General features: G+C 49.8%; 1 protein-coding gene across 4 annotated transcripts in view; it reads right to left on the bottom strand.

Annotated features, from left to right (window-relative positions):
• Positions 1–16062, bottom strand: part of DAAM1 (dishevelled associated activator of morphogenesis 1) — a 98991-nt gene that overhangs the window by 57057 nt on the left and 25872 nt on the right. For all 4 annotated transcript variants that reach the window (XM_074868966.1, XM_074868963.1, XM_074868967.1 and 1 more), the window contains one exon: positions 3158–3381. In XM_074868966.1, coding sequence (XP_074725067.1) covers positions 3158–3340 — 183 coding nt within the window. In that variant the 5' untranslated portion in view covers positions 3341–3381. The remainder of the gene's footprint in view (positions 1–3157; positions 3382–16062) is intronic.

Raw genomic sequence — 16062 nt, 5'->3', positions numbered from 1 at the left:
GCCCCAGATATTCCCCTTCGCCAGGGCTGAGCATCCCCACAGCACAGCGATCCTCCCGATGTGTCCTACGGGAGGACCGATGGCTCCTGAAACGCCTCAAATCCAACGGATGTTGCCTGGCAGGTACCACACCGCTGCACGAGCTCCAGGAAGCAAACACCGCTGACCAGAGCTGGCGGGATGCATCGGTATCAATGCAAGGAGAGCTGCACAAAATCACAAAGCCTTGTCCCAGCCAAGGGAGCTGCAGATCAGTAAAACTTGCTGAAATACCCCACTTTTGTTTGTGCCTCTCTGTCAGCACCTGCTCCTCCCTGGGTGGCTGAGCCTGGCCGGAGCCCCGGCAGGACAGCGGACAAAGAAAAGCCTTTCAGATGGGGCCAGTGCCTGCTTGAGCGACATCCCAACAATACACTGATGAAAATCCATTCAGCCCAGGCAGAGGGAAAGGAAGGGAAAGGGAAAAGGTTTCTCCGGGAAGAAGCAATGATCAGTCATTGACCACAGCAACAACATCTGCATCTGCCCTAAGCTGGGGAAAAGCCCCTGCCTGCTGCATACTGCTGGCTGGGACAGGGTGTATCGTCCCTGCAGCCCAGGTTGGAAATCAGGCATTTCTTACAGGCTAATTGCTTCTGTTGGTGCCCAAGCAAAACAAACTTATTCCTCCTGAGAAACACTCACACAGCCACAGAATAAACCCCTAACTATTTAACTATTGTACTGAACTATTCTAGTTAAAATCCTAAGTGTCCATATAACACATAGCAAGCCATGAAACACACACCAGGAGAGCAGATTGAGCCTTTAGCTGACCTTGGAGTCAGCTGCTCCAAGTCCCTCTGCAGCTCAGGCCCTGGTCTTGTGCTGCTGACATGGGACAATTGCCGATTTCTCATGCTACGGATGTTTCCCTACTCAGAGGAACAGGCACACTTAAAACCACATGAAGCTCAGAGAGTATTTTGTGGGACGGCTCCAAAAAAAAAGAGGGTTTGCCCTTTGATGTATGCAGCATGCCAGGATCTGCAGAGCAGGGACCCTGATAGTTTGTTGGTCTCTGCGGGAGGATTGTCCATCCTGGTGACCAAACGCACTGCTGCAATGTCCCCAAAGATACTGCCCATCCCAGGCCTGAAAGCTTCCACCCCTGCTACTCCAATTTCTTAATGGGAACAAATGGGGTAGAAAAGTCACTATTAAGCTGCAAGAGCAGAGTTGGCCAAGGACCAAACTGAGCTGGCAAAGCCTCCAGATCCCTCCATCCCCTTTGACTTCCCTCAACCCAATTGACCAAGAGCCTGGGGGAGGAGCCTTGGTCCCACAGAGTGGGCACAAGCCATCCTGTCCTGGACAGTCGAGCATGACAGGTTGGGTGGCATCGGGTTCCTGAAGGCGTAAAAATCAGCCCAGTGCCTCTGAGTGCTTTCTCTGTCTCTCTTCCAAATGTTACACAGTGGGTTTATACAGAAACAGTGGGGGGACACTTTCCAAACCATTTAACTAATGCTGAAATTTAATATCCGACACCAACAGGTTACTGAGAGCATGAAGGAGCTGTTGTAATGGAGGGGGGCGATTTGCATCTTCACTCCCCCCAAATGGGAATCTGCTCTCTTGCACTCATGGGACAGAGCTCGGCTTCCCCCTCCCTCCCACCTGGTGCTGGCTCAGGTCGAGATCTGCCTGATGGGTTTTTTGGGGAGCCAGGGGGTTGCAGCTGCTTGCACAGGAGCACGGTGGGCACCCGCTGTCCCCCCTCTCTATATGACTTCAGTCCTGGAGGAGCCAGCACAGCTCCTGCTGCCAGCATGCCCTGGAGCAGCAGCTGCCTCCAAGCCTTATTCTCACCCTTGGCTGAGGGAAAAAAAACAAAATCTGGTCAGCACAGAGCAAGGGATGCAGAGCAGAAGGCCACACCAGTGCATGCCCCGGGGCCTGATTGATACCTGCCAGAATCACTGGGATCCTGCCTCGCCACACACACAGTGGTTCCCTGCAGCATGGCCTCTGCACAAAGCATCTGGCTGAATTTGGAGGAGATGCTTTGAAAATCCTGGGTTAAGACGAGGTGCCAGAGGCTTGGTGGGACTCCAGCACGTGAGCCTCCACAAGATGCCTCCTTCAGCCTGGCTGGTGACATCGAGCTGCAGCACAACAAGCCCTTATGCCGCCTTTGGCTGGGGCATGGGGATAGTTTTCCATGGGAAAGAATTTCCCCAGGAAAATCTGATTTGGCCAAGTTATCAGTGGACAAAAATGTGGAAGAGAGGCAGTCACTCCACCTGAACAAACCAAACCCGACTGGCGGTGTTTTGCAGGACTGCTGCAAGAAGAGTCCTGCTGCAGGGACATCTCGTCCCCACCGTGCTGCGCTGGGTGGCCCAGTCTGTCTTCTCATCTGTCCCATGGAGAAGGACATCTGGGCAAAACCGGCCCTCATAATACAACCTTGAGCTCTCCTCTATCAAGTGGTCTGGCTTACCAAGACCATGCTGCTTGGCATCTAATGGGACACGCTATATATACCATGAGGTGTGACTGACCAGCATCACAACTCCCAGCTCTCTCTACGCATCAAAGGACCGTAAAGAAACCCCATTTCACTGCTGAATCCACTCCAAGTGGTCCACCCAACAAACCACACCAAAATGTTTTTGCTTAGAGGAAATTAAAGCTTTTTTTGTCTGTCAATTTCTTTTTTTTTTTTTTTTTGATCCATGTTTTTCAGAGTTTTGGTACCGAGGGATAAAGAAACAACCTGACTCTCCAAATCTCAATTTAGCCCACACCCAAGGATTTCTGCGAAGCAGAATGCCCAACAAGTAAAGTCACTTTGCACCTACAGCAGATAACCTGCTTTAGCGGCTTGGATACCCCTGCATCACCCCAAAGGTGCACAAAGTCAGACCAGTCCCCAAGCCCTGCTCTAAGAAATCAAGGCTTTCTAATGAGAAAGAGAAACCATCTCAAACTGGCACTATATCAGGGAGGAGCAGAGCTCAAGGTTTAGTGCAGAACTGCTCCCAACAGCAGCCCCTGATGCTCCCTTCACACCAAAGCTTGCCTGAAAACTCAAAACCAAGTCTGGGGAGGCTAGAAAGAGATGAAAAAAAAAATGGGAGCGGAAAATAAAAATAAAAAGCATCCTACTTACCACCAGCTCGGTGAACATGACGTCCAGCTCATCCACCGGCGGCATGGGCAGCACAGGATCCATGGTTTGAAGGGCAAAGCTGCTGTCATTGCGCAGTCGGTACGTGATCTCGGGGTGGTCGCTGCTGCGAAAGCAGCAGAAGATGAAGGAGATCCCTCGACCGCTCCTCTTCCTTGGGGCCATGGCCAAAATCCTCTGCGTCCCTCCCTCCTGGGCACTAGATCCTGGGGGGAAGAGAAGAGAGGAGGCTCGAGCAGCTGCCCCGCAGCGCTGTACTCCCGTCCCGCCGAGGGGAGGAGGAATCAAAGCCACCCACGTGCTCGGCACAGAGGGGAAGAGCAGAGACAGTTTACGTGCCAAATATTTCTGCTCAGATTTGAAGTTTATGGTCCTGGCAACCTTGACGACCGTGCAAATTAAGAAGATACATTTGCTTGCCTTGTGCCAAAGCCGGCAGCAGCAGGGGAACACAGGGATCAGTGGCAGGGATCCCTGTGGGGAGAGGGGTTCTGGACCCCATCACTGCTGCAAATCCCAGAAAATCCCTGTCAATCTCCCTGTGTCGTGGCAGCCAGGCCAGCCCCCATCTCATTCTGGCCGGGGGTATGGCAAATTGGGGAGGCTGCTGCCAGAACAGCTGGATATGCTCAGGGCCACCAGGTACGTGGTCCCTAGCATGGGTGACTCGGTGCTTGAAGAGCTCATGCAGCTCAGGATGCCCCAAGCCACAGAAAGCAGCAAAGCTGAGAAAATATCCTATATTCTCCCCCCAGCTCTTAAACACGTCCCTAAACATCTACCAGCAACCACCGGTTGGGTGGCTCTTTTTCATGGAAAGTTTTACTTGGCTTTAATTAGATAAACCCTACTTGAAATTCCAGTAAATATTTACAAGATGCGATTTCAACTGATAAAAATCACACGGTGCCGGTAGCTCAGACCTTCCTACGCAGTGCTTACGTCGGGCATCACTCGCGCCGATGGTCACTTGGGTTTTGCTGGTTTCTGAAACTCAGGTTGGGAGCAAAGCTCAAGGCAGGAGACATGTGACTTGCCTGACTGATAACGGCAAAGACCAGGCAAATACTGCCCCAAAACTGGGATGTCAAGTCAATGATACAACGATACAAAAGGAGGGCCGCCTACAAGGAAAGAGGATGGCAGAGAAACACCCTAATAGAAAAATCAAAGTAGAGAATTTTTAAAATCCTAAACATTTGTCTTATAAAGTCACACACCCACACATTTTGTCTCTGTGAAACAAGATGCCGAGATGTTAAGAGACAGGACAAACAGCCAAGGTTAATGCAGAAATATGGATGACTCAGATTTATTAACAAAGCTGTGAAGAGACTTGGGAAAAAAGGTCAGCATTTGGAGAGGAGTGTCTGATCTCCCTGGAGCCAGTCATTCCACTCTGACTATGGATTTATACCCCATTTATACCACCATGCCCCACGGAGAGCCAGCACTGGAGGCAAGCTCGAGGCAGACGTGGGGTCGGACCCTGCACCACTGCTTGCATGTCAAACACTGCCCTCCCAGAACAGGGACCTTATAGAAAACTCAGGCTCTATCCACATTACTTTAACAGAGGATCTGACCCTTTGAATGGTGTTTGATGGCATGTTTTTAGCACATGGTGTAATCATCTGCTGAACCACGAATGATGGGAAACAGTTACTGGGTCTTCACGCAGGATAATCCCAGGCTGTGTTAACTGCTCTGTGCCCAGTCCGGAGGGTCCCCCTTCCCAAAGCACCCCAAATTTCATTTCACATTTAGCAACTTGGATGTAGAAAAATGCAGCCGCTGGAGGAATTTCAGCTGCCGTGAAAGCTCTCTCATCGCGGCTCCCCCACAGCCAGCACCGCAGCAAATCCATTAGCAGCCTGCTGGCATCCCTTCAGTGTTAGGATGGTTTGGGGACCTGCTGGAAAGTTTCTTTCCTAAAGGAGGGAGGGAAATAAAAAAACAAAGGCACGGACCTCTGTCCGCTCCAGCACAGAGGAAAACGTTGCAGGTTTGGGTTTTAAAGAGCCACAAGGAGCAGGGCACAGAGGGAGATGCTGGTGGCTGCCCAGCGCTTTGTGTCTGGCACAGGAGCTCGGTCCCAACCCGCACATCCTCAGTAGTGCAAAGTTTGGTTGCTTGGTCCCAGTCCATGCGTATGGCCATGCCGTGCCCAGAGCAGGGCCTGATCCTGTTCCTGCAGCTGGTCCAGAGCAAACAGACCCGTTCTCCTCTTCCACAGGGCATTTCCCATCCCCTTTTCAACACCACATCAACTTCATCCTTGAAATCTGCTCTATGTACAAGCTCTGACTTGGGCTTGCAAAAATGTACAGAAAGCTTTTATCAGAACACCACCTGCTCTTCAGAGATCCATGCTCCTGACCCTGTTTTACGAGGAGTCTGAATGACAGACCAAAATGCAAGATTTTATTTTGGGTTTTAAAGCAGACAGTCATGTAGCAAACGAGACAAGGTATTTTTGGGCTGCTTCCAGCTCTGGAGCTACTAAGGTTCCTCATTTTCATCTATAAACAATTAAAAAAACCAAACCACCCTACAGTGCAGGCTGAGTGGGCTGTAGGTTATTAGCAACCAAGGCTAAAAAGGGTTAGAGAGAGAGTATGTTAGCTACCAGGCAAATAGCATTAAACCTTCAGAAGGCTGATGAATATTCATTGACGTGATGGATCAAAATCAAAACACAGCTCCCTGGCAGGTTGTGGGGAGCTGCAGACAGCACAGATTGCACCGTCAGAACAAAGTCCAGCTATGCAGCCTTCTCCTTCCCTGCAAATCCTACAGAAATCAGTTATTCATGAAGAAAAACTGACAGACTCTAGCAACCTGAAGGCTTGCATTAAGGAAAGCAGAAGGGACCAGTTCCACGCAGCATCACGTTAAGTGTCCTGCTCCCACCTCCCATTTATACCTTTGAGCACTAATTACATCAATAAATTTAAGTCAGATTGTGATCTAATGGTGCCTTCTGGACTTTACTATTGAGTGGGCCAGAATAAATTAAGTTTAATTGCCCCTCTATGTACAGAGCCAGGGAAGATAGGATGGGAAGGGTCATTGAGGGAACTTCTAGCCAAACCCCAAATCCCAAGGCAGGACTGATGGGGCTGAATCATTCCCAAACAAATTCGCTTCCACAGAAACAAGGGTGGAAATGTGTGTGTGACAGGCTCAGCCTGGAAGCCCAGGGAGAAGAGGGTGAGGAGGAGTAGAAGGAGCTTAGCCTACGCATGCCACCAGGACTGACTGGGGGTTCCCACGCAGGACAGAGGCCATGGGCTGCAGCTTAGCGATGCACAGAGAGACAAGTCTTGTTGTTTTCCCCAGCCCTAAAAAAAAATCATCAAGCCTACATTGCCCTGAGCAGTGCTTAAATGAAATCAGTCATCAAGAGAAAATTGGACCCCGGTGTCGCTTCCGCCTTTGCTTTAAGGAAAGGAGAGCAGCAATTACCACTTGCATATTCAACAGCCTCCTCAGCAAGCTAAATTAGCCCGCATGGAGCAACACGCTGCCAAAGCCTGTCTATGACCGATGCCCCAACAAGCTGGTTTAAAGCCAGCACCGGTATTGCAGCATTGCGGTCTGCAGCCTAAAAATACCCAGCAAGGGTACAAACACATGCAAAGGAGCGTGCACACTCCCCTTCACACCCGCCTCCAAACCCACCCAGAAGCTAGGAGCTAAATCCTCAAATATGAATATTAGCGTGTTGTTTTTCTGGCTCCTCTCCCATACCCTCCCAAAACAAGGATGCAAGATCCTGAGTGAGCTCTTTCTCAACGGGGAGCTTTATTTCAGTGCATTGCACAAGGGGAGAGTATTTTTGTGCAAGTGCAGTAATGCTCACTGTCTGTCTCTGACGAGACCTGACTGATTTTGGCATCTTAGGCCACGCCAAGCTTTGCGTCCCCCCCACCCTGCACAGTTTCGGCACAGCCTGGCATGCTCCCAGCCGATGGAAATTTTCTGACTTTTCCATCTCTGCAAAGTGACCTCCTTGGCTGGCAGTGGCTGGGAGGTGCTTGGCCTCGGCAGACAGTTTTAGAAGACACTGTCACCCCCACCAAGTGCTAGAGCCAGGTGTCCTGGACCACTTTTTAGAATGTAGAAGGCAGAAATTTGGCATCCCACACACTGCACCCTACGCTTGTCCCATCCCACCGCTGAGCAATGGTGCACCCTCCCTCGGTGCTTCTCCCTATGCATAACACCCAGCACAGAGCACAGTGCTGGGCTGCACGTCCAACCCACTAAATACCTTGCATCATTTTTTTAAACAAACAATTCTAGACGATTTTCCTCTCGCTGTAAGTCACGTCCAGACCTCCACAGCAATAAAATCTGGATGCTCCCACAGCATTTTTCAGACTTGCTGTATGTTTGAGGCATCCCCTGAGAAGCATCAAAGCCTTCCCTGGGCATGTTTTGATTTTTCACCTTACGAACCCAAGACAGCCAGCACCCTCCTTGGCTCTGCTCACTGACCCGACCTCTTCTCGGGTTTGGTCCTGATTGCGAGCCCTCCAAAACACGTGTGTGGTGCTCTTCCCATACAATCAGGCAGCAGCATTTGGGCTCATCCCTCTCAAGAGTGAGAAGTGATGCTCTGCTTCATGTTTGCACCAAAGCCAGTACAAAGAAACACTTTTTAATGAGGGGGAACCAAGCATTATTTAATTTTTAAAATAAAAGCTTTGTTACTGATCTCTTGTATGGATGGAAAGCTCAGAAACAGGACTGCCTTCCTCTAAGCAGAGCTATCTTCCCTCCACCACAGAAGCCCGGAGGACCTGAGCCCATCACCAGTACCTCCAGCATGGTCCCTGCGCTGAGCACAGTGACAGCACCCCTGGCACGGCTGTTCCTGTTTAAAGCAACCAGGATGACTTTTTGTCCACAACTGCACATGCTGATTTCCAAAAACCTCTTTCCCCAGCGTAAAGCTGTTTTCATGCACAGACTGCACAGGAGGAGAATGCTTGTGTTTGGTGGAAATCCGTGCGTATCGGCAGGAGGGGGAAAAAACCCAAAACACGCGGCTAAAGGGTTTTAAACTGTTTGATGATTGCCTTTTCCCCCTCCATCCACCCATGAAACAGCAGCCATGAAAGGGGATGGGGACAGGACCCTTCCCGTGATGCCACAGGAAAATCAGCTGCCAGGAGGAGCCTGACTCATCACTGAATCACAAGAGCTGTAATTCTCAGCGTAAGCAAATCTCAAACATTTGGGTTTCATGGATTTATAAATACATCTGCCAAATCCTGAATTACCCCAGATCCTCCTTCCCCTTCCCAGAAAACTTGTTATACTCCATGAACCCAACAAAGAGGGTTTTGCATTTCCAAATCTTGCTCGGGCTGCCTGGTACCCAAAGGATGCTGGCAGGAGCTGGCTGCAGTCGCAGGTTCTCAGCTTTCTCCTGGAAAGCCCCATCTGCCAGCACCGTCAAAAACCCAGCGCTTGCCCAAAATGTGTCGCCTCCTCTTTGTATTCTTTCCTTTTATTGTGGCATTCATCACAACCTGAAGTGTACATCTAGGCCTGCTGTCTTGCAAGAAGAGGGATTTTGCACTGTTCAAGGGCAGACAAGCTTCGGGTGCTCGATGGTGAAATTCAGCAAGAAAAATCTAACCAGTTTATTCACAAAGCCAGTAAACACTTATACATTCATTGAGGGCGGGGGGGGGGAGGATTGCACAAATTTGTAACACACCAGAAAAAGCCTTCCTTTTTCAATCTAAACGAGCCTACTACAAGCAATAAAAGTGCTGGGAGAGATTTTTTTTTGCATGTCTGTATGGAGCTCTCCTATCCAGAGGTATTGATGATGTAACCCAGGAAAAAGAGCAATCACCTCCATCGCACTGCGAGAGTATCATGGCTTGGCCTGGAAGCCGCCTCTCCAGCGCGTGAGCAAGCTCCCTGCCAAGGGAAGCACACGCGCTGTTGACTCTGCAATCCAGTTTTCAGGGGGGAAGAGCATGGTGCACAGCAGGGTGAGACGAGATCTGTCTTAACACTCTCCAACTGAAATCAATCCTCGGAGCAGCGCCGCTCAGTTTGGCAAGCCAGCAAAAGTCCGGAGCAGGGGATGGTTGCTGGTGTGTTGCAGGACCACGTCTGTCCCATGGAGCTAAGCTTGGGTCCAAGGAGAAGATGCTGCAGCATCCATCAGCTGCCCCAGGGATCCCTGCACAGCCCTTCAACCCCTGCAGTTGCAGAGACCAGCACAGCTCAGTTCACAGATGAATCCGACCAGGGAAGACACCGCTGGAGCAAAACTTTGTTTCGTTTTTGAGGATTAAAATCCAAACCCTGCTGAAAGTTTCCCAGTCAGCTAGACGGTGAGCGGTGCAGTAACACCGAAGAAGGTCACAAGTTCTCCACTAAAAGGGTAAACTTAACGGGTGACAAGCTAAGTGCCAGCGCCAGATCCTCCAAACTGCTACAGACTGCTTATTACAGGAGCTCCAGCAGATCAGCTCAGGCAAATGCCATTTATTTCAGGAACAAGGACAACAAGCGTGGAACTACAGACAAGACCCAGTTTGGGAACCTATATAAATATATATATATATTTCTTTATACTCACTAGGGTGCTAAACGACCCAATTCTACAAACGCACACATGCCTTTTTTCCAGCAGCCGGGTGGATTTGTGGTCCTTCTTTTGCAGAAGCAAACCAAAAAGCAGAGTGGGTTGGTGGTGGGAGGAAGAAAGAGTTTTCAAGTCACATATTCCTCCCTCAAGTACCCTGAATGATTTGCATCCTGAAACCCAGGCACAACACTTGTAGGAGGTGGGTTAAGCCCAAGAGACTTCTCAGGAAGGCAGAGGGAGGCGGAGGTGGCGGGGGGCTCTTCAGGAAGGATGGTGGAGCATCCCCTTGCCCTCCCTGCGCCCCAGCCCAGCTTCAAAAGGCAGCACATAAAAACCCAGCAGAAAGGAAAGGCAGCACAAGGGGCCGTCCCTCCTGGTGCTCCCCTCACCCCGCTCTTGTTTCGGGGCGGCAGCTGCCGGCGCTGCATTGTGGTGGGGCTCAAAGGGGCAGAGACAGCCCTTTCAGAGTCGAGGTCACGCGCAGGGAGGGATTAGCACAGACCCGGGGCTCCCCTGAAAGCCCGCAGCCTTGCAGATAAGTTGTCTTTTGCCATTTGAAGCAGGTCTCTCAGGAAGCCTTTGCAGGTATCCAGCCTGGGTTATGCCAAGCCTTAGCCAGGCAGCCCTCAAGGCAAAAAAACAGTCAAGAGAGGGATGCGAGACCCCCTGGGCAGCTCAGGGGGTTGCTACAGCCCCACCAAGCATACTCCTCTATTCTGGCCCCATCCCCATCATCCAGCAATCCAGCCCCAGTCCATTTCCATTGCTGGTTTTGGCTCGAACTGGATGAAAACACTCACACAAAGCACAAAACACCTCCAGGACACTGATAACACCATGCTTTGCATCTGACCCCAGAGCATTACAAGTTATATATAATTAGCCAGGAAGAGCAGCTTCAGTAATCAGAAACCTCCTGACATGTTGGGCACTGGGACCACCTCCCAGCCCAGCTACTGGAAGGAGACCTCCCCTCTCAGTGTTTCCCTCTCCATCTGAAAGGACGTGGATTTAAGTTGCTTCATTTCCAAGATCACTCCCAGCTCTGGGTACTCCCTTTGATGGTGCAAAGCTTCTGTCAATAAAAACTCAACAGCCTGGCAAGCAGGGAGAGAGAAGCTGTATTTCCCACTGGAGGAGGATATTTGTTTGCCAATTAGCTTTTTCCTGGAGAACAATAGTTCAATAAAAACCTTCCTTTATTTTAATTCCCCCTTTTTTCCTCCCCCCCCCCCCCCCCCCCCAGCCTCAAGCCCTGCTCCTCCAATGAATATTTGGGCTTCGACTTTGATTTATCGTATGCAAAGCCTCACTGCTGAGCTTTCCATTTCACTGCTTCCCGTTTCAGCAGTAATCCCTGGGGTGAGACAGGCTCTCTGAGTGTAAAACTGAGGGGGCAGGCAGGCAGGGTTTTCCTCTTTTAAAGCCTCTTAATTAATTTGGCTTTGCAAACTGGAGTTTCCAAGTGGCTCAGCAGCAGACGCTTCCAGTCCATCAGCACAGCAACGTCTGCCATGGGGCCACCACCACAGCAAGGCAACGAGGAGCTACTGGCTGAGTCCCCATGGGCTAGTTTTGGGTTATATTTGGAGATTTTTAGGATTATCCATGCATAAGGTGAGGCTACTGGAACCGCTGGTGTTCACACAGCTTGTGGTGCGTAGCAAGCTGGTTTTTTACTCTTTCAGAATGGAAACTGGGTGGAGGCTGCTGTAAATAGGAGTCCTTCCTAACAGGGACTCTGATGGGTAGATACTAAACTTCATGATATCATTAAACTTGTAGTCCAGAAAGTGCCCAAAGCAAACAAAACACATTTGTCAGACCTCTCAGCTGGCCTACCCATCTGCAATGCTGATCTTTCTTTAAAGATTTTTAAATCCTGATGTGATTTTAAATCCAGAGTGATTTTTCCCCCTGAAGTATGAACCTGGGGTTGAGAATTCCTTGATATATATTGTCTGATGGCAGAAATGGCCTGCCAGCTGCTTTCCTTCCAGTACGACACTAATACCTCCCTGTGCTTCAGCAGATGAACACTGAAAAACAATATACGTGAGCTCGCATCAGGCACAACACGACCCCAACTGCTCCAATGAGATGCCTGCTCCCACCCAGCCTGGGAAAAAGCAGCAATTTTTATCACATTACACTAAAAGACTGTTTGCATTTAAACATGATAAAGAAAAGAAGGCGAGCACAGAAAGCGAGACTAATTGGAAGGCTTGATTATTATCTTTTTTATGTGAATGCAACAGTGATGTAACTTACGGCAGAAGCCCTGCTTTGACCAGGATGGAGCTGCACCACCCCGTGCCACAGGACAGCGGCACTCGGGTTGCCCTGGAGAGCTGCTCAAACCCATCATTTGCAATTTGGAGGACCCAGCTCAACAGAGGCATGCTGTTTTAATTGCCTAACTATCCTGCCTCCCACGGATGGCAGGGAGCAAGGAAGAGCTCACTCCAAAGTTGGCTGACCTATAGCTGCCGGGGATGGACTGAAGGAAGGTCCCTCTTCACCTACAGGAGCATTCAGAGGGGAACATCTGTCCAGTGGAGATCCCAAGGGCATGCATTTAAAAATCAATAGAGGCTATTTTAATGCTTAATCCGGGAAAGTATCAGCATCATTAGCATCAATACAAACCAAATTTCATTGTGTACATGCACAGGATTTTCATTTTTTCTTTTGTGCATTGATTTAACCAAATCTGTTTTTCCCCAGACAGTCTGAAGTCCAAACAGGGCATCTATAGCACCCCTAATGCTTCAGGCATCCTGCCTGCCTCCATCAGTATATGCTGCTGAAAAAATGAGCCTCTCCACCCCACTGGACCAAATGTTCCAGTAAGAAAACCCCCTCAAAGGTGCAATATCGCATCAACAGTGGCCACCTCCCCACCAGGGCTATGCACAGAAGTGGATTTCTCTTCCTTGAAGGTTTTCACGCTGCGCTCGCCACAAATTGCAACACAAGCTTCTCAGCCCTGTAGGTATTTATACAATGATCTTCCTTTTCATTAAAAATAAAAAAACAGCCTTGCAATTGCAAAGAACTGCTTGAAAAAGTGACCCAAGGGGATCCTGAGAGGCTCAGACACCCTGAGAGAAGATAACTGTGTTTGAATTTTTTAATTTAATTTCATCTGCTGCAGGAGGGAAGTCTGGGTGTTCATATATTTGAGACTAGCCACACTCCAGACATACCCACAAGCACAGACGTACCTTCCCAGCAGTTATCACAGACATGTCACTGGCTCAGAAAGCCACAACGTCTCCCATTTCTGTTAGGGTACAGCACCGCGCTCTGCCTTCTTCTATCCACCAGCTCCCTCCTGTGCACCCACTGCTATCTCAGCAGAGATGCTCCATGGTTTAACACCATCACTTCGTTCACCTTCCTGAGTCTTCGAACCAGTCCTTGATGCTTCTGACCCCTTCCAAGCTCACAGCTCCTTGCAGATGACTTCTTGATTGGGGTTGGAGTCCACCACTCTGGCCAGCAAAGTGAAAGTACCTCTCCCCATCGACATCAGTCCAGTTTACTCACAATCTGAATCAATGGAGAACTTCACCTCTTTGAGAGTTCCTGAGTCCTGGGGGTGGCAGGGTCTTGCAGAGATCTTCACATCTGCCAGCTGGGCAAGGGTTCACAGTACCGCTGGTGATCAGTGCTTTTGTGACATTTCTTCAAACCTCACCTCCTTTCCTGGCTTCAGGGCAATGTATGTGACTGACACCAGGCCTGCCTAGTTCTCCAGTGAGAAAGCGAGTCCCCAGTACCCCATTCCTTTAGCAGCTTTGAAGCTGAAACACCGCTAGCAGCAGAGATGGTGACTGAGTTTATTGACAGGAGCCACTCAGGGCTGCAGCTTTCCATTAACCAGCTTGCCAGATCGTTCAACATGGCCAGACAACACCACTGATGATAAAGCAGGGCCCAGCAGGCCTAACAGCTTGAAAGGCAGTGACCTGAGCCCTATTCCTCGATTCGTGCTTCCTCACGCCCATGCTATGAGGGTCACAAGCTGGCCAAGTGAAGGCTTCAAGCGGGGTGAGCCATGTTCATTTGGCTTTTGAAGCGGCTAATCAGAGCCTGGACAGCAAAAAAGCAAAGCCAAGCCACTGGCTTGGGGACTGCAACAACATCAGAGCATCTCTGCTGAGACACCCATTGCTCTACACTTTGCCATGAGATGGGGGTCGCCACGAGAATGGGCTGGGTAAAGGTTGTTTTCTGCTTAGCTCTTAACACAAGCACATCCATCTCAAACCCTCCCTACCATGGAACAAGCACATCCAGAACCTCCAACATCCATAACCTCCATCTCAAACCTCTCTCTACAACTGCAGAGAGCCTGCAGGTTTGCTGCCCAGCCACTGCCCTAAACCTTGAAAAACATTTTGTAACACATGTCTAATCTCGGAAGCCCATTGCTCCAAATTAACACTGCAGCTTGGTTGCCCTAAACACACGTTAATGAACTAACTCAAAGAGAGAGTGACCCCGAGATCATCCACAATCTCATCACTGTCCACAGGGGAAGGAAATTAAATGGCTTTGGGATAATAAATCTTCCCAGCATTTTCCAGCACAAGACCCGTAACACTGCAGAGAAAGCTTGAAGAAGCTGCGCATTGGATTTAGGCACCTGAAAACTCCAGATTCATCCCACTACCACCAGAGATGCCACTGGAACAGAAAACACACTGAAATAACTGCCTCTACAGACAAAAACTTTCAAAACTCCATTAATGCAGGTTTTTAGAGCTGGCAAGAGCTACCCATCCCCATCAACTGCAACACAAGCTGTGAGAGCAGGAGAAGGGGAGAAAAAGCATCTTCCAGGCAATCACAGGCATTTTTTGCCCAGCTGAGTGCCTCATAGGGAGAGCAACCCATGCATCAACAGGAGCACTTGAAGCATGCCAGAGCTTTATAAATTCACTTTCAGTAGATTTACTAACACGTCATATGGAAAAGGAATGCGTGCTATGCAAATCCAGCCCCAGACTGCTCCCTGCCTAATCTAGCTTTAGATTCAAATGCTTATTACCATGGCGTCTAATCGGGTAACACGCAATAGACAGGTTTAGTCTGGGCTCCCAGTACTTCAGCTGTGTTCTTACTAACAAACAGAGAGAGAAAAAAAAAAAAAAAGAAACAAAGAGAAAAAAACCCAACACCGCAAAGATTTCAAGCTCTGGTGGAAAGCAGAGAACAAAAACCAGGCGTGGAAAAAAGTATTGACACCTACCAGGCAGATACGCAAACATTTGGCAGCTCACCAGGAACACAATGAACACTGAGTCCTGTTCGCACCCCACAGTATCCGTGCAGGGACGTAGGTGGCTGGTTTTTCAGGGTCTCTCCCTTCCACACCGTGAGACATAACGTGATGCAAGGATCTCACACACCCATGTAGGACCCATCTACCAGCAGTTAGCTCCCAGCAGCACTGAGCACAGCTGGTCACACCGTAACCTCCAGACTACCTTATAGATGCCCTGCGCACCCACGCCAGGACTTCCAGAGCCTGTAACACGTGCAAACCAGGAGCTGTTTACTGGTTTGGGCAGGAAGGGGTTCCCTTACTGCATCATGGTCTGCAGCACGATGTGGGGACCATGGGAACGTCATTTCCAGAGGTCACCACCTCCCTGTTTGCTGGCATTAGCCACACCACAGGGCTCAAGCCACAGCCAAGGTAATTTCTGCCCGTACCTGCACCAGGCAAGGTGATTCATTTCACTTTTAAGTTTGTCAAATACAGTTGGTCTGTCCAAGCCATACGTCGCCCCTGGTACCTTCAGAATACCACCCAGATGCCAACCTCTTACCTCCACCATGCAGCTACAGCTCAGCCACTGTGCACCAGAAATAACCCAGGGGCAGGGACACAGGACCCACCACTCAGGCTTGACAGGCTTTCCTCTCCACCTGCTGCCCATGTGCCATGCTAAGCTTTCCTGCAATGGAAGATGGTGAAGTTTTCAACACCATCGTCCAGCTCCCACCTTCAGGATGCTGAATCCCAGCAGCTTGTCCTCCCCTGACTCCACAACGCCAAATGGCACATAGACCTGCTCCAGCAAAGGGTCAAGACATGCAAATGTTGCTACCAGCCTCTGAAGACCCTACAAGACTGCGTTGACCTTGCTGTGCTACAGAAACCACACTTGGTGGAGTAAGCAGCACTAGGAATACCAACGCTAACAACGAAGAGATTTCCCTCTGTGAACCTAAGCAATATAAGCAACTT

This window comes from Strix uralensis, chromosome 4 (genome assembly GCF_047716275.1).
Source record: "Strix uralensis isolate ZFMK-TIS-50842 chromosome 4, bStrUra1, whole genome shotgun sequence".
NCBI classification, from domain to species: domain Eukaryota; kingdom Metazoa; phylum Chordata; class Aves; order Strigiformes; family Strigidae; genus Strix; species Strix uralensis.
The sequence above is the reverse complement of the archived record's forward strand: the minus strand, read 5'-3'. Positions and strand labels throughout refer to the sequence as shown.